At 43.0% G+C, this 17,500-nt stretch overlaps 1 protein-coding gene across 1 annotated transcript in view; it reads right to left on the reverse strand.

The window, feature by feature from the left end:
- Positions 1 to 14,888, reverse strand: part of gfra2b (GDNF family receptor alpha 2b) — a 53,390-nt gene extending 38,502 nt beyond the window's left edge. Inside the window, exons 1-2 of the mRNA XM_054612992.1 lie at positions 14,792 to 14,888; positions 12,442 to 12,741 (exon numbers count right to left, since the gene is read on the reverse strand). Coding sequence (XP_054468967.1) covers positions 12,442 to 12,741; positions 14,792 to 14,888 — 397 coding nt within the window. The remainder of the gene's footprint in view (positions 1 to 12,441; positions 12,742 to 14,791) is intronic.
- Positions 14,889 to 17,500: the final 2,612 nt, after the last annotated feature.

Here is a 17,500-nt window from a genome sequence, read left to right on the forward strand (position 1 = left end):
TTATCTACATTGTAATGCTTCAGACGGACAAACTGAACCTGGCCGTGTTGGTGATGTTGGTCATGTTGGTGATGATGGTGATGTTGGTCATGTTGGTGATGATGGTGATGTTGGTGATGATGGTTTTGTTGGTCATGTTGGTGATGATGGTGATGTTGGTCATGTTGGTGATGATGGTGATGTTGGTGATGATGGTTTTGTTGGTCATGTTGGTGATGATGGTGATGTTGGTCATGTTGGTGATGATGGTGATGTTGGTGATGATGGTGATGATGGTTTTGTTGGTCATGTTGGTGATGATGGTGATGTTGGTGATGATGGTGATGTTGGTCATGTTGGTGATGATGGTTTTGTTGGTGATGTTGATGATGTTGGTGATGTTGGTGATGTTGATGATGTTGGTGATGTTGATGATGTTGATGATGGTGGTGATGATGATGATGATGATGATGATGATGGTTTTGTTGGTCATGTTGATGATGATGATGATGATGATGATGATGATGATGATGATGATGATGATGATGATGATGGTTTTGTTGGTCATGTTGGTGATGATGGTGATGTTGGTGATGTTGGTGATGATGGTGATGTTGGTGATGATGGTTTTGTTGGTCATGTTGGTGATGATGGTTTTGTTGGTCATGTTGGTGATGTTGGTGATGATGATGGTTTTGTTGGTCATGTTGATGATGATGATGATGATGATGATGGTGATGTTGGTGATGTTGGTGATGATGGTTTTGTTGGTCATGTTGGTGATGATGGTGATGTTGGTGATGATGGTGATGTTGGTGATGTTGGTGATGATGGTTTTGTTGGTCATGTTGGTGATGATGGTTTTGTTGGTCATGTTGGTGATGATGATGATGATGATGATGATGATGATGATGATGATGATGATGATGATGTTGGTGATGATGGTTTTGTTGGTCATGTTGGTGATGTTGGTGATGTTGGTGATGTTGGTGATGATGGTGATGTTGGTGATGTTGGTGATGATGGTGATGTTGGTGATGTTGGTGATGATGGTGATGTTGGTGATGTTGGTCATGTTGGTGATGTTGGTGATGATGGTGATGATGGTGATGTTGGTGATGTTGGTGATGTGGGTGATGATGTCATCAGACTTCAGGTCTCTGCTGGGTCTCATGGATTCGGCTGCTGGCACTGAACCATGTCTCTTAAAAGCTGTGAATACCACAAGAGCAGCTCGACCTCAGCTGAGGTACACTCACCTGTGACGGCTGCAGGTGTGTCAGTGCTCCCGTCACATCAGCTCAAGAGCCCCTTCATCACCTCAACCAGTCACCTCCCACTTCTGTTCACCTCGAGTGATGTTAAAGTGGATGTAAAGTATCACTACAGAAAGTGCTCATAGTCACAGTGAAGGAGCGACGTGATCACAACGCAACACATTAACACTCTCACTGTAGACAGGAAGTTAAAAAATAAACTAGAACAGTATGATTTCAAACAATGATGCTAACTATGTGAACCATGTATTCATTACCTTAAGCTGAATATTAATATAATATATCTATATATATATATATAGTTTTCATGCATGTTCTAAGGCAACATGTGACTTTAAGGTTTGTTTTCTCCTCCTAAACACAAATATGTGAATAGTGTCTTTAATCAAATGATAATTCATGGATGTTTTGTTACATTACATTACATTACATTACAGTCATTTAGCAGACGCTTTTATCCAAAGCGACTTACAGGAAGTGTATTCAACATAGGTATTCAAGAGAACTACTAGTCACCAGAAGTCATAAGTGCATCTCCTTTCTTAAACAAGCATCTCAAAGTATAAGCCAGAGCAAAAGTATAGTGCAGAGGCAGATTACTACGAAAACAATAATTGCAACAGACTAATCCGAATATAGTAAGTGCTACAAACTACTACGAATAGGATAAGTGCAGTAAACAAATACAAATTCAATAAGTGCAGCGAACTGATACGAATACAGTAAGTGCAGCAACTAATACGAGTGCCATAAGTGCTACGAGGAAGGCTCCGGGTAGTTCTTAACCTAGCTGAGCTACCTCACAATCTTTCCACGAGGAATCTGTAGAAGAAGCTCTGGAGTAAAAGCACCTGCTGCCTCACATCCCTCACATCCACAGAGCTGCATTATAATTCTGAATATGATCAGAATAAATGTATTTATTCTGATCCACGCCTTGGAAAGAAATTCAAAAAAAAGTAAAAACATCAGCTCTTTATCTCATGTAATGATTTCAAGCTGTATGTTTTATTCAACAGGTAACTCATGAATTCATCTTTGGATTTAGTCTATTTTTTTAAATCCGCACATGGCCAGATATGGGTGTTAAAAATATGTTTGAATACAACTATTCTACAACAGCAAATATGTTTAAAGAGAAACATGCTTTCTATTGAGATAATATGGAAAAACATTTTAATGTATCTGAGATGACGAGATTTGATAATTACTTGATCTACATGAAATTAATTAATTTGATGATGGATGTTTAAGAAAATCAACAGCATCGAAACATCTTAAACAGCCACCAGTTTTATAAAAAATAGTTATTAATAATTTGTTAAAATGGCATCTGTTGATGAAGAAATGATCATTGAGCTCCACACAGTGTTTATGTTCATTCTGATTAACAAGTCGATCACATTAACATAATTAGAATGCTGTTTACTTGAGCTCTGACTCTCACACTTCATTGTTTTAATGACTTTATAATTGCATTTCCATTTGTTGTGAGGTCCAAACTCTGAAGATGACGATCTAAAACGAGCACTGTGACGGTTAGACAACGTTTTTAGAGCTGTCACAGACGGGTCAGAGATTTCTCAGAGGACACATTTAGCACTTAGGGTCCATTAGATAACTGAGCAAATGGTTAAATACATAAAAAGCAGCCTAGACCAGTGTTTGAGGATCATGAAGCTGGATGTACGTGTCTCTGTAAGACAGGAATTATGGGTAACCAGATGCAGAATGTCATAGAGGAACCGACGTACACCTCCCAAATCTTAACCACGGGTTTAACAAAGATGCTGATCAAGAAAGTTGATGTGTTGATTGAAGAAGCAAAAACCAGTGTAAACGCACTAAATGTAGAAGAAACATTTCACCATAAAACATGCAGTCTGGAGATTATTATAACTTTACCCATCCTACTGCTGGATGTAAGTCATAGACACGATTTAACAAGTGGACTTAGTCACATGTTGGTTTGTGGACTTTTTGAAACCTCGAGTTTGACTTTTTGACAGTCGCCATCTTGGTTTTTGGCCAGTTGCAATCTTGATTTTGGGGTTGTCGTAATCTTTTTTTTTGGGCTAACCCTAACCCTAACCCTAGTCCAACCAAATGCAGAATAAAACATTTTGGGGGCAAACAAATTGTTTCAGTACACCTTCAAAAACTAAAAATCAAATGAAATATTTAAAGTTGTCAGATGAAAATAGGGAAGCATACCCAAGCATCCCCTGCTTTATGGTCTGTTTGACTCTAAATGGAGCATCATTTACTAAATGAACATCATGCTGTATTGAAGAAGACTTGAAACTAGAGATTGAGACCATAAACTCATGTTTACAATGTTTACTGAGGGAATAAATCAAGAGAGAAGTAGAGTCATTTTCTCATAGACTTCTATACAACCAGAGGAGTCGCCGAGAATGCAGCTTTAACACAGGAAGCTGTGACTTCACTTTAAAGAACCGGAGGTTACCATCTGATACAAACACAAACATGGCGTGGTTCATTATTAAAGTATCGACTGCTGTGAGAGCTGATCACTGATAGGAATGTGAAATTCTAAACTTGCTGTCAACATGAGAGTCCTCCTCAGCTGCTAGTGTGTCTAATAATAGTATCACAAGCAGCACAGATGAGAAAAGCAGTTCTGAATTCTAGAAATCCACTGAGTTCTCCAGTTTTACTTCCTCTGACCCTTAGAGGTCAGTCAGCTGACGGCCTCCCTCTCTCACTGTGCTGAGCGTTGTACTTTACAGTAACCACGGAAACAGCAGTCACAGCAGGAACCAGAGCCGTTTGACCCGTCGGATGCTTTGGTCTCACCAGGAGCTCAGAGCAGAGAGCTACTGATGACCGATGGGACCGATCCGACCAATCCCTGAGCAGATCTCTAAAGCCCCCCTCGAGTCTCAGCCAGACTCCTCAGTCAGATTGAATACTTGTTTTTCTGAGAACAATGTGTGCAGTGGGATCATCCGTCATGCTTTGATGAGGCCAACAGTTTCTGTTCTGCTCATTTAGTCCCAGCTGTTCAGAGTTATGTTTGTCTGATCAATCAATGAAAACTGTTTCTAGCAAAGATGAGTGTATCAAATCGATTTCAGAGGAAATCCATTATATCCATCTTTAACCTGACTGTCTCTGCTCTCACACACTGAACTCACTCTGCCGACTCATCTGCTGAAGTGCTGAGTCACTTTTTAAAGACGCTCTGTGAGGAAGAGAAGTTTCTCTTTGTTTCATGTCATCGGTCCATCCTGAGGGCTTTTATTTTGTAATAAGGTTAGTAATCTACGTCTCTGCTTCTATTTCTGTCTCTTCCTCCTCTGATTCTCTGTGGAGGAGACTTTTCATGCAGAGGAAGGTTTTTACTGTGAACAGCTCTGAAGTCCATCTGAAATGTCTCCTGGTTTCCTGTTTTCCTCCCACAGCCCCATGTTTAAAGAACAGGTGAATTGTTTCAGAGACGGACCGGAATCACCAAGAAACCAACACTTCACCACCCAAACACCATGATTAACCATGAACCATGTGTTACAGCCTGACGTGCTACTGAACGGATGTGAGAACAATTCAAATGTGTTTCTTGAGGAAATAAACAGAATCTTCTAAATGTATTCTAATGTCTGAGGCCCGTTCATATTAAATGTCTGTATGATAATATGCAGGTTACAGGGCATCCTGCTGCTGTTTGGAATTCAATGTGTCACATTTACACCGAGGTGATCACATACATGGTGATCCTAACCGATATCTGATGGTTGGAGATGTTGAACAGGCTCTTAAACACAGATAACCAGTGGAAGTATCCACTGTGTGATGATCTGACCACACATGGTCACATGTCTCCTGTGTGATAACAGCAGCTACAGTTACAATATAAATAAATATACTATATTATACACTAAAATATATTATAAATATTATTATAAAAGCGGAACGGTGGACCAGCTCTTTACCCTTGCAGGTCTGTTGGAGGGTGCATGGGAGTTTGCTCATCCAGTCTACATGTGTTTTGTGGACTTGGAGAAGGCCTTCGACCGTGTCCCTCGGGGAGTCCTGTGGGGGGTACTGCGGGAATATGGGGTACCTGGTTCGTTACTACAAGCCATTCGGTCCTTGTATGACCAAAGTGAGAGCTGTGTCCGGATACTCGGCACAAAGTCGAGCTTGTTCCCAGTGCGTGTTGGCCTCTGCCAGGGCTGCCCATTGTCACCAATCCTGTTTGTGATTTTCATGGACAGGATTTCAAGGCACAGCCGGGGGGAGGAGAGTTTCCGGTTTGGGGACCTCAGAATCGCATCCCTGCTTTTTGCAGATGATGTGGTTCTGTTGGCTTCTTCAGAACGTGACCTTCAGCATGCACTGGGGCGGTTTACAGCCAAGTGTGAAGCGGTCGGGATGAGAGTCAGTACCTCCAAGTCTGAGGCCATGGTTCTCTTCCAGAAAACGGTGGATTGCACCCTCTGGGTTGGGAGTGAGTCACTGCCCCAAGCGAGGGAGTTAAAGTATCTCGGGATCTTATTCACGAGTGAGGGTAAAATGGAGCGGGAGATGGACAGGCGGTTCGGTGCAGCGTCAGCAGTGATGCAGGCGTTGTACCGGACCGTTGTGGTGAAGAAGGAGCTTAGCCGTAAGGCAAAGCTCTCAATTTACCAGTCCATCTACGTTCCAACCCTCACCTATGGTCATGAGCTTTAGGTAGTGACCCTCACCTATGGTCATGAGCTTTAGGTAGTGACCCTCACCTATGGTCATGAGCTTTGGGTAGTGACCCTCACCTATGGTCATGAGCTTTGGGTAGTGACCGAAAGAATGAGATCGCGAATACAAGTGGCCGAAATGAGCTTCCTTCGTAGGGTGGCTGGGCTCAGCCTTAGAGAGAGGGTGAGGAGCTCAGTCTTAGAGAGAGGGTGAGGAGCTCAGCCTTAGAGAGAGGATGAGGAGCTCAGTCTTAGAGAGAGGGTGAGGAGCTCAGTCTTAGAGAGAGGGTGAGGAGCTCAGCCTTAGAGAGAGAGTGAGGAGCTCAGCCTTAGAGAGAGGGTGAGGAGCTCAGCCTTAGAGAGAGGGTGAGGAGCTCAGCCTTAGAGAGAGGGTGAGGAGCTCAGCCTTAGAGAGAGGGTGAGGAGCTCAGTCTTAGAGAGAGGGTGAGGAGCTCAGCCTTAGAGAGAGGGTGAGGAGCTCAGCCTTAGAGAGAGGGTGAGGAGCTCAGCCTTAGAGAGAGGGTGAGGAGCTCAGCCTTAGAGAGAGGGTGAGGAGCTCAGCCTCAGAGAGAGGGTGAGGAGCTCAGCCTTAGAGAGAGGGTGAAGAGCTCAGCCTTAGAGAGAGGGTGAGGAGCTCAGACATCCGGAGGGAGCTCGGAGTAGAGCCGCTGCTCCTTTGCGTCGAAAGGGGCCAGCTGAGGTGGTTCAACATCTGATCAGGATCCTCCTGGACGCCTCCCTTTAGAGGTTTTCCAGGCACGTCCAACTGGTAAGAGGCCCCGGGGTAGACCCAGAACACGCTGGAGGGATTATATATCTCGTCTGGCCTGGGAACGCCTCGGGGTTCCCCAGGAGGAGCTGGAAAGTGTTGGAGACGGAGAACGGGACCCTTCTTAGCTTGCTGCCCCCGCGACCCGGCCCCGGATAAGCGGACGAAAATGGATGGATGGATGGATTATAAAAGCAACAAGAGATAAAACAGCTACAGCCATTTCTACACATACGATCAAATACTACATACACGATGAATAACAAGACCGGAGGACCGACCTGATCCACATGAGGCCTGGAACAAAGATGAACTGTAATCAAAATTATAATCTGACCAAAAGAGACGCAGATTTGTGATAAATGAAAGTCTTGTACATCTCTTTTGTCTTCTGGATACGAGACGGTTGGTCAGAAGAAACAGTGGAAACGGGACGACAAAAGCCTCAGAGAGTCTATGAGGTCCACTATGAGATCTACTATGAGATCCACTATGAGATCCACTATGAGGTCCACTATGAGATCCACTATGAGATCCACTGAATGAACAGAGAGAACATGAGGAACCAGATGACCAGAGGTTTGATCCTGTTTTATTTGTAAAGTAAATGTATTGATCATAACCTGAATATGAAAAGAGTCAAACTGAAATCTGCTAATGAATAAACACATTTCTATCATTCCATAATGTTTCCTTGGCTGACTCTTCTCTGTTTCCTGTGCTGACTCTTCTCTGTTTCCTGTGCTGACTGTTCTCTGCTTCCTGTGCTGACTGTTCTCTGCTTCCTGTGCTGACTGTTCTCTGTTTCCTGTGCTAACTGTTCTGTTTCCTGTGCTGACTGTTCTCTGTTTCCTGTGCTGACTGTTCTCTGTTTCCTGTGCTGACTGTTCTCTGTTTCCTGTGCTGACTGTTCTGTTTCATGTGCTGACTATTCTGTTTCCTGTGCTGACTGTTCTGTTTCCTGTGCTGACTGTTCTGTTTCCTGTGCTGACTATTCTGTTTCCTGTGCTGACTGTTCTGTTTCCTGTGAGCTTTGCTCTCTCCAGCTTCACCTCCTTCTCTTCACACATTAGATGTATAAATATATATTTTCAGTTTCTCTGCTGCTTCCTGTCTGTTTGCTGTTTTGAGACTTAGTAAGTATTGAAACGATAAATACCGTTCCATCAGTAAGTTGTGTATCAGTGAGTATTGCTTCTCTGTGTCGCCTGCAGGCAGCTGAACAATGTTTGAAATCAGCGTGAAGAAGAGTGCAAACAGGACAGAAATGAGGAGGATGATGAGCTTTCATGAAGCTGGAAGAGACGAGGTTCAGATGTAAGAACAGGCTGAAGGATAAAGTAGGGCAGCAGGAGAGAGACCAGCGTCTCAGCCTCCTGATCCAGATGTTTACCTCAATGACAGTCTGCTGCTGAGGAACAGGAGAGGAACATGGGTTCTCACAGCGGAGGAGATGAATCCTGGATGAGGAGACACCAGAGAACCTGTCTGTTAAAGAACCGTGATGAACCTCCCAACCCCTTCACTCAGACGGGGGGTCATAAATATGATGTGACCACGGATCCACCAGCTCCATGTGCATCTCTCTCTAGTCGTTTTGGGTCTCTGTTTGCTCTTTCTGTGTCGCTTTGTTCTGCCTTAGGTCTCTCCGTAGTCGTTTGTGTCTCTTTGTGGTCATTTTGCATCTCTGTGGTCATTCTGTGTCTCTTTGTAGTCATTTTGTGTCTCTTTGTAGTCATTTTGTTTCTCTTTGTAGTCATTCTGTGTCTCTTTTAGGCCGTTTAGTGCTTTTATGCTCATTTTGCATGTCTTTGTGGTTGTGTTTGCTCTCTTTATGGTCGTTTGAGTCTCTTTGTAGTTGTTCTGGGTTGTTTTTTGTGTTTCTTTGTGGTCGTTTTGTGTCTCACTGTAGAAGTCTCTGTGCTTCTCTTTCTGGTCAGTATACCACCTCTTCCATCTCAGTCAGGTGTTATCATGAGTATCTCGTCTGCTGAGTCCTGAGGGACCGTCCTCAAAGAAGAAAGAGAAGAAAGAAAGACTAAAAGGTTAGAAGAACGTCCCCCGTTCTCCGTCTCCAGACAGCTCATTTCCTGTCGCTCAGCTCATTAGTCATCTCCTCCTCCTCTCCAACACCTTCTAAGCTGCTGTCAGTCAAGACTCTTTATCAGCCAAAGGTCTGCTGATTGGCTGAGGAGAGTTGTGACATCATACACAGTGTACAGAGGTCAGTCTGCTTCTGTTTAAAGGCCTGAAGACGACAAGTGAACTCTGCTTTGTACGACAATAATGTCAGCACCACATTATACAGTTATGTCAGAAGTTTATGGCTAAAACATTCATTATTTAAATCTCTCAAATCTCAACTACAGAATAATGAGTAGAACAAAGTTTTTAAACTTCATTATTTGTTTCTTTTTGTCTTTATTTCTTGCACTCTCTTTCAGTAACGTTCATTTGATCTTCTAATGAGTTATGCATTATTGTTTTTAATTGTTTCATAACTTTGTCTCTCAGGCCGATATGTGCAGGATGTCCATCCTCTTCTAAAAAGTGTCCATTATTAATACACTTTATGTCTGGAATGTGCATCTCCATGTGCAGTGCTGCAGGGTTCAACTAGGTCCAGTCTGATGAGTCAGGAGGTCTTTAAGAACCAGGACTCATTGGACAGCCTCTAACTAGAAAAAGCAGCTGGTTGAACTAAAACCAGAACCGAGAACACGTTACTTCTTCATTTCAGAGTTCTCACCGACCGCTGTTGAGCCTGAACCTACGAGCTGTTCCTGTGTCCAGAACTAAGACCAGGTTTAAGACTAGAGGGGATCCCCCTTTAGTCCCCAGATCTGGATCAAGCTGCCTGAGGAACAAATATCATCTGTTCTTAAAACAGCTCCACACGAGGTGACCTTTAATAAACTGCACATGTTAGAATTCTGATGAACTGGTTTCTCTGGTTGATTTTCTTTCTTTGTCACGTTGCTTCTGAGAGGTGATATATAAATAAACTGTGTTATCATCGTTAAGGATAAAGAGCCAACGCTTAACTCCGGTAAGAGTCGGTCTGCTTTCTAGAGCTAACCAAACTTTGTCTTCTTGAATTTTTAATCCTTCTTCTTAATCCTAATCCGAGCTGTTTTCATCATCTCTAACCCCGGACGCACAGAAACTTGTGAATTATTTCGGTCTCCCCTGTTCTTCCTCTCTGGATTCTATTAGAAGTTTTAAGCTGAAAAGCCAACAAATCCTCTTCTGCCTTGTTAAATATGCATGCATGAATGAGAGACAGAGAAGCAGTGCTGGAAAAACTCCTTTGTTCATCGTCACATGAAAGAGAAAATATAGCTGGATGTTTGAACTGAAAGTTTCCGACGTATAGAAAATAATCTGTAATGTAATTAAAGAAGCCGCAGAAGAACCTCCTCTGAGAAATAAAGATCATTATAAGCTTCTTTGTAATCAAGCTGCACCTATCAGCACACAGATAGCTGGCGAGTCCCAGCCGGTGGTTTGATGAGCTAAGACTCAAAGCTGCTTCATACGGAAACTCATCTACATCTGGCCTTAAGTTAAGAGGGAAACATAGTTTAGTTTTTAATATTATCCATCAGAAACATAGTTTAGTTTTTAATATTATCCATCAGAAACATAGTTTAGTTTTTAATATTATCCATCAGAAACATAGTTTAGTTTTTAATATTATCCATCAGAAACATAGTTTAGTTTTTAATATTATCCATCAGAAACACGGTTTTAGATTTCACTGATCTCTAAATGATCATCTTCTCTCAAGACAAGTGAAGATCATTTATAGATCAACACTCCAAATCAATATTAACAATAACAATAAAGACAAAGGAATACAATAATCGAGATACAAACGTAATATGTTCAGTGTATTAGGATGTAGTACTGAAGTACTCTGCACACTTGATGAAGTTCATGTACTGAATGTACTTCCTGTTAGTCTCTTTGGATGATGAGTAGAAGAAGGAACCGCCAAATTAATATAAAGTTCATACAGAAAAGAAAACACAGATATAGAATGAAATAAAACGTTAAGTTCACAAAGCTTCATGTCCTGAATGTCATTAATATTCACGTCCTCTAGAAAACTAAACTCCAACATCAGGAGGTCTTCACTCAGCGTCCTGCTGCGTTCACTGACAATCAGACAAAAACACTGTGAATGTTTTATAACAGCTGCTGAACACTGGGAGTCGGTACTGACTGCACACACACACACACACACACACACACACACACACACACACAGACACACACACACACACACACACACACACACACATAGAAACACACACAGAGACACACACACAGAGACACACACAGAGACACAAAGGCACCAGGCTTAGTGTCCTTGAACAGTTGAAGACTTCTGCTGCTACAGTTTGTTACAGACGTCTGAGACAATGAGTTTGTGTTTTTGTAAACTTCATCCAGCTGAAAAGTACGTCCTGTGTGTGGCCGCCAAGTGTGTGTGTGTGTGTGTGTGTGTGTGTGTGTGTGTGTGTGTGTGTGTGTGTGTGTGTGTGTGTGTGTGTGTGTGTGTGTGTGTGTGTGTGTGTGAATGCAGAGGCTTTGCTAGCATTGCTGGCACTACAGAGACATCCTTAGTGGAACGGAGAACAAAGAGAGAGGCTCTTAATGAGCTCTGCCACTGCTGAGACCCAAACTAGGCCAGCCAACCGGCCAAGTGTGTGTGTGTGTGTGTGTGTGTGTGTGTGTGTGTGTGTGTGTGTGTGTGTGTGTGTGTGTGTGTGTGTGTGTGTGTGCTGACAGACAGAGAACACAGTGCAGGACCAGCAGTGGGACCTGAACCACTGACGTTAGCCAGGTGAGTAGAACACAGAAAAGATGAAGTAAAAGAAAGAACACTACTGTAACATAGTGCTTTATATGATAGTACACTACTGTAACATAGTGCTTTATATGATAGTACACTACTGTAACATAGTGATATGATAGTACACTACTGTAACATAGTGCTTTATATGATAGTACACTACTGTAACATAGTGCTTTATATGATAGTACACTACTGTAACATAGTGCTTTATATGATAGTACACTACTGTAACATAGTGCTTTATATGATAGTACTACATTGTGATTATCCATGCATTAGAAACAGAGATGTCCAAACCAGCTTCCTAAAAACATCAGTGTCTGCTGACTCAGGTGACATCACCTGAGTCAGCAGACACTGATCAGACCTCACATTTCTCCTCTGGAGACCCTGAAGGTTTCAGAGTACTTTATATTCCTCAACACCTTTAAATGAGAGTACAAGGATCAACACTCTGCTTTCAGTCCACTTCAGTCCACTTCAGTCCACATCAGTCCACATCAGTCCACTTCACTCCACATCAGTCCACTTCAGTCCACATCAGTCCACATTCAAACAGAAACCATCGATCAGACCCGTCTGTGTGAGGTTCTCTTACACCGCTCAGAGGTTCAGCTCTCAAACCACAGACAGGAAGTCAACAGGAAGCCAACAGGAAGTCAACAGGAAGCCAACAGGAAGTCAACAGGAAGTCAACAGGAAGTCAACAGGAAGCCGACAGGAAGTCAACAAGAAGTCAACAGGAAGCCAACAGGAAGCCAACAGGAAGCCAACAGGAAGCCGACAGGAAGTCAACAGGAAGTCAACAGGAAGCCAACAGGAAGTCAACAGGAAGTGGTGTTCTGGACTCACCCTCACTCAGGCCCATGTGGATGCTCCAGTAGTTCTGCAGACACTGCAGCTCCTTCTTCATGCCTCTCTTGCAGCGGCAGTCGTACAGCGGTGAGTCCTGCAGCACCTCCAGCGCCCCCTGGCACTCCTTGGAGGCCAGCATGGCGCTGCGCTCCTTGTCCCCCCCGGAGAGGCACTGCCGCATGATCCGGTACCGGGAGCTGCACTGGCTGTTCTGGTTGCACAGTTCAGAGGCTCGGACACAGTCCAGAGGTTCCCTCCATCCGGGGGAACCCAGCTCAGAATCGCACGCACACACATCTGGAGGGAACAGAGGGATCAGGAGTCAGATCATACGATGTATGTATATATGTATATACAGCGGGTAAAATAAGTATTGAACACGTCACCATTTTTCTCAGTAAATATATTTCTAAAGGTGCTGTTGACATGAATTTTTCACCAGATGTCGGTAACAACCCAAGTAATCCATACATACAAAGAAAACCAAACAAATAAGTTCAGAAATTAATTTATGTGTAATAGAATGGAATGACACAGGGAAAAAGTATTGAACACGCTTACTGAAATGTATTTAATACTTGGTACAGAAGCCTTTGTTGGTAATGACAGCTTCAAGACGCCTCCTGTGGAGAAACTAGTGGCATGCATTGCTCAGGTGTGATTTTGGCCCATTCTTCCACACAAACAGTCTTCAGATCTTGAAGGTTCCGTGTTCCTCTTCTATGAACTCTGATCTTTAGTTCTTTCCATAGAGTTTCTATTGGATTCAGGTCAGGTGATTGGCTGGGCCATTCTAGCAGCTTTATTTTCTTTTTCTGAAACCAATGGAGAGTTTCCTTGGCTGTGTGTTTGGGATCATTGTCTTGCTGAAATGTCCACCCTCGTTTCATCTTCATCATCCTGCTAGATGGCAGCAGATTTTTATCAAGAATGTCTCGGTACATTTTTCCATTCATCCTTCCTTCAACTATATGAAGTTTGCCAGTGCCGTATGCTGAAAAACAGCCCCACACCATGATGTTCCACCTCCAAACTTCACTGTTGGTCTGGTGTTTTTGGGGTGATGTGCAGTGCCATTTGGCCTCCAAACATGGTGTGTATTATGGCATCCAAAGAGTTCCATGTTGGTCTCATCTGACCAGACTATATTCTCCCAGTATTTCACAGGCTTGTCTAAATGTTGTGCAGCAAACTTTAAACGAGCTTCAACATGCTTTTCTTCAGCAGTGGAGTCTTGCGTGGTGAGCGTGCATACAGGCCACGGCGGTTGATGCATTACTTATTGTTTTCTTTGAAACAATTGTCCCTGCTGATTCCAGGTCTTTCTGAAGCTCTCCACTAGTGCTCCTTGGCTCTTGGACAACTCTTCTGATAATTCTTTTCACTCCTCTGTCAGAAATCTTGCGAGGAGCACCTGGTCGTGGCCGGTTTATGGTGAAATGATGTTCTTTCCACTTCCGGATTATGGCCCCAACAGTGCTCACTGGAACATTCAGAAGTTTAGAAATCCTTCTGGAACCAATGCCATCAGTATGTTCTGCAACAATAAGGTTGTGAAGGTCTTGAGAGAGCTCTTTGCTTTTACCCATCATGAGATGTTTCTTGTGTGACACCTTAGTAATGAGACACCTTTTTATAGGCCATCAGGTGGGACTGAACCAGCTGATATTCATTTGCACTGACAAGGTGCAGGACTGCTTTCTAATTACTGATAGATTTCAGCTGCTGTCTTGGCTTTCCATGCCTTTTTGCACCTCCCTTTCTTCATGTTTTCAATACTTTTTCCCTGTGTCATTCCATTTTATTACATATAACTTAATTTCTGAACTTATTTGTTTGGTTGTCTTTGTATGTATGGATTACTTGGGTTGTTACCGACATCTGGTGAAAATTTCATGTCAATAGCACCTTTAGAAATATATTTACTGAGAAATATGGTGACGTGTTCAATACTTATTTTACCCGCTGTATGTATATATGTATATATGTATATATGTATATATATATATATATGATATAATAGAGATAATATCATAATAGGGCCTGTTTAAGAATCACATCATAAGAATGTCATTAATTGAAGTTTATCAAGTCATTTCTGTATCATGGTAAAATAATTATCTTAAACCGATGTTCAAACTCTTCTTAAGGCCTCTGAGGATTTAGCAGATACTTTTATTTTGAAGGGCATCTTCTTATTTTGTCAGATTCTTTGGTTGTTTGTGACATTGAGTCACTTTAATGTAAAGTGGATGAAGGTGTCAGAGGACGAGGTTCTAGAAGACGTGGAGAAATAATCACAGTGAGAGGAACAACAACAGGACTTCAGAGGGTCTGGACTCTGAGCCTCCAGGTTCTGGTCTGACGTTCAGGGTCACCGCCGGTTTGATTCCTGGTTCTGATGGAAGCCTTTCATCAATAAGAGAGGAAACAATCCAGAACATGAGAGAGGAGAACAACGCTGAGCTCAGGATCTCTGACAGAACGTTGTTATCATTATTGATATTAATATGAGTCATTTATTTATTGATCATTTTAACTTCAGTTATTGTTGATTGATTAATCTCCTGTTTTCTTCACCACCTCCTGTTTACATCATCAATGATGTCATGGGTTGAACCAAGTCCGGGGGGGGGGGGAGTTTGAAGGAGGCACGTTGAAGTTGAGTTGATAAAAGAACCTGATAGAACTCATCCAGAGCTGGACCAGAACTCACCGGACCAGAACTCAGTACTCATCAGTACTCACCAGTACTCACTGGTACTCACCAACACTCCCACATTTGGTTCTCCCACAATGCACCTCTCCCTCTGACAGCGGTGTTAGAATCAGCTGATGAGCAGCAGTTTGTTCAAGACTCATTCAAGACCAGCTTTTCACAATAAGAGCTGTGTTTCCTAGACGGGAACAAACCACTGGTTTCAGGACCAGGGACCAGACCATCACCAGGGACCAGACCATCATCACAGACCAGACCATCATCACAGACCAGACCAGTACCAGGGACCAGACCATCATCACAGACCAGACCAGCACCAGGGACCAGACCATCATCACAGACCAGACCATCATCACAGACCAGACCAGCACCAGGGACCAGACCATCATCACAGACCAGACCAGCACCAGGGACCAGACCATCATCACAGACCAGACCAGCACCAGGGACCAGACCATCATCACAGACCAGACCAGCACCGGGGACCAGACCATCATCACAGACCAGACCAGCACCAGGGACCAGGCCAGCACTGAATCCTCAACAGAGACTCTCTTCACTTCTATCAGGACAAATGAGTGTAACGAGGTACATTTACTCAACAACTGAACCTAAGTACAACTCTGAGGTACTTGTACTTCATGTTTCTATTCCGATACTTCATACTTTTACTCCATTACATCTCAGAGAACAAGATGGTTCTTTATAGTCCACAACGTTTATACATTATCATAAAACCTGATACGTCTACTGAGGACCAAACCTTCATAAATCATCAATAAATGTATTCTTCAGTTCATTTAATTCATTTACTTATGTATCATGAATTCATTTATTGATGCACTGATTCTTTTTGGGTTGAAGGCTGGAGTTGATAATTAACTCTGTCAATCAACCAATAGGAGAAGAGCTGAGCCCATGACTCACTTTGAATGACAGCGACCTCATTTGCATAAAGAAGCAGAAATGCTAAAGAAATTTGTTTCTTTTCTATATTATTTGTTACATTTAATAGCATTGTAATTCATTCATAATATTTTTGTTTTTTTATTTATCTATTTAGATTTTGTTTCATAATAATGTCATTATTCCTCTTCTGTCCACCGGAGAGCAGCGATGAGTTCATTTCTCAACTCTCAAGAAATCTGTCAGCTGATTGTAAAATATAATAAATGTGAGTGAACTTCATGAATTATGAATTGGTATCAGCCTCCTGAATCCTGAATCGATCAGCGCTGTTCCACTGAAAGAGTAAAATATCACAATAATGGAAGTATGAATTATGAAGCGGCCTGAGGAGAACTTTTGATACTTTACATTGTACTGCTGAACCTCCTGTTAGAGTACTTCTACACTGAGGGACTTCTACACTGAGGGACTTCTACACTGAGGGACTTCTACACTGAGGGACTTCTACACTGAGGTACTTCTACACTGAGGTACTTCTACACTGAGGGACTTCTACACTGAGGGACTTCTACACTGAGGGACTTCTACACTGAGGGACTTCTACACTGAGGTACTTCTACACTGAGGTACTTCTACACTGAGGGACTTCTACACTGAGGTACTTCTACACTGAGGGACTTCTACACTGAGGGACTTCTACACTGAGGTACTTCTACACTGAGGGACTTCTACACTGAGGTACTTCTACACTGAGGTACTTCTACACTGAGGTACTTCTACACTGAGGGACTTCTACACTGAGGGACTTCTACACTGAGGGACTTCTACACTGAGGGACTTCTACACTGAGGGACTTCTACACTGAGGTACTTCTACACTGAGGGACTTCTACTTAAGTAAAAGATCAGAGAAGATCAGTACGCACACACATGCACACGCACGCACGCACGCAGGTGAACGTATTAAATGTGATCACTGGAGGTGTGTGTGTGGGGGGGGGGGTCACCTCACCTGTGTGTGTGTGTGTATGCGCGTGCACGTGTGTGTGCGGCAGTGGGTGAGGCAGAGTTACTCACCCAACACAAACAGCACAGTGAGGATATGGATCAGGGTCATGACGAGTCCAGCAGAACCGAACCAGAAGATCCGGGTCCTGGTTCACCTGGATACCGCTCTACCTGTCTCTCTCTACCTGTCTCTCTCTACCTGTCTCTCTCTACCTGTCTCTGTCTCACTCTACCTGTCTCTCTACCTGTCTCTCTCTACCTGTCTCTCTCTACCTGTCTCTCTCTACCTGTCTCTCTCTACCTGTCTCTCTACCTGTCTCTCTCTACCTGTCTCTCTCTACCTCTCTACCTGTCTCTCTCTACCTGTCTCTCTACCTGTCTCTCTCTACCTGTCTCTCTCTACCTGTCTCTCTCTACCTGT

The sequence above is a fragment of the Anoplopoma fimbria genome, chromosome 14, assembly GCF_027596085.1.
Source record: "Anoplopoma fimbria isolate UVic2021 breed Golden Eagle Sablefish chromosome 14, Afim_UVic_2022, whole genome shotgun sequence".
NCBI lineage: Eukaryota > Metazoa > Chordata > Actinopteri > Perciformes > Anoplopomatidae > Anoplopoma > Anoplopoma fimbria.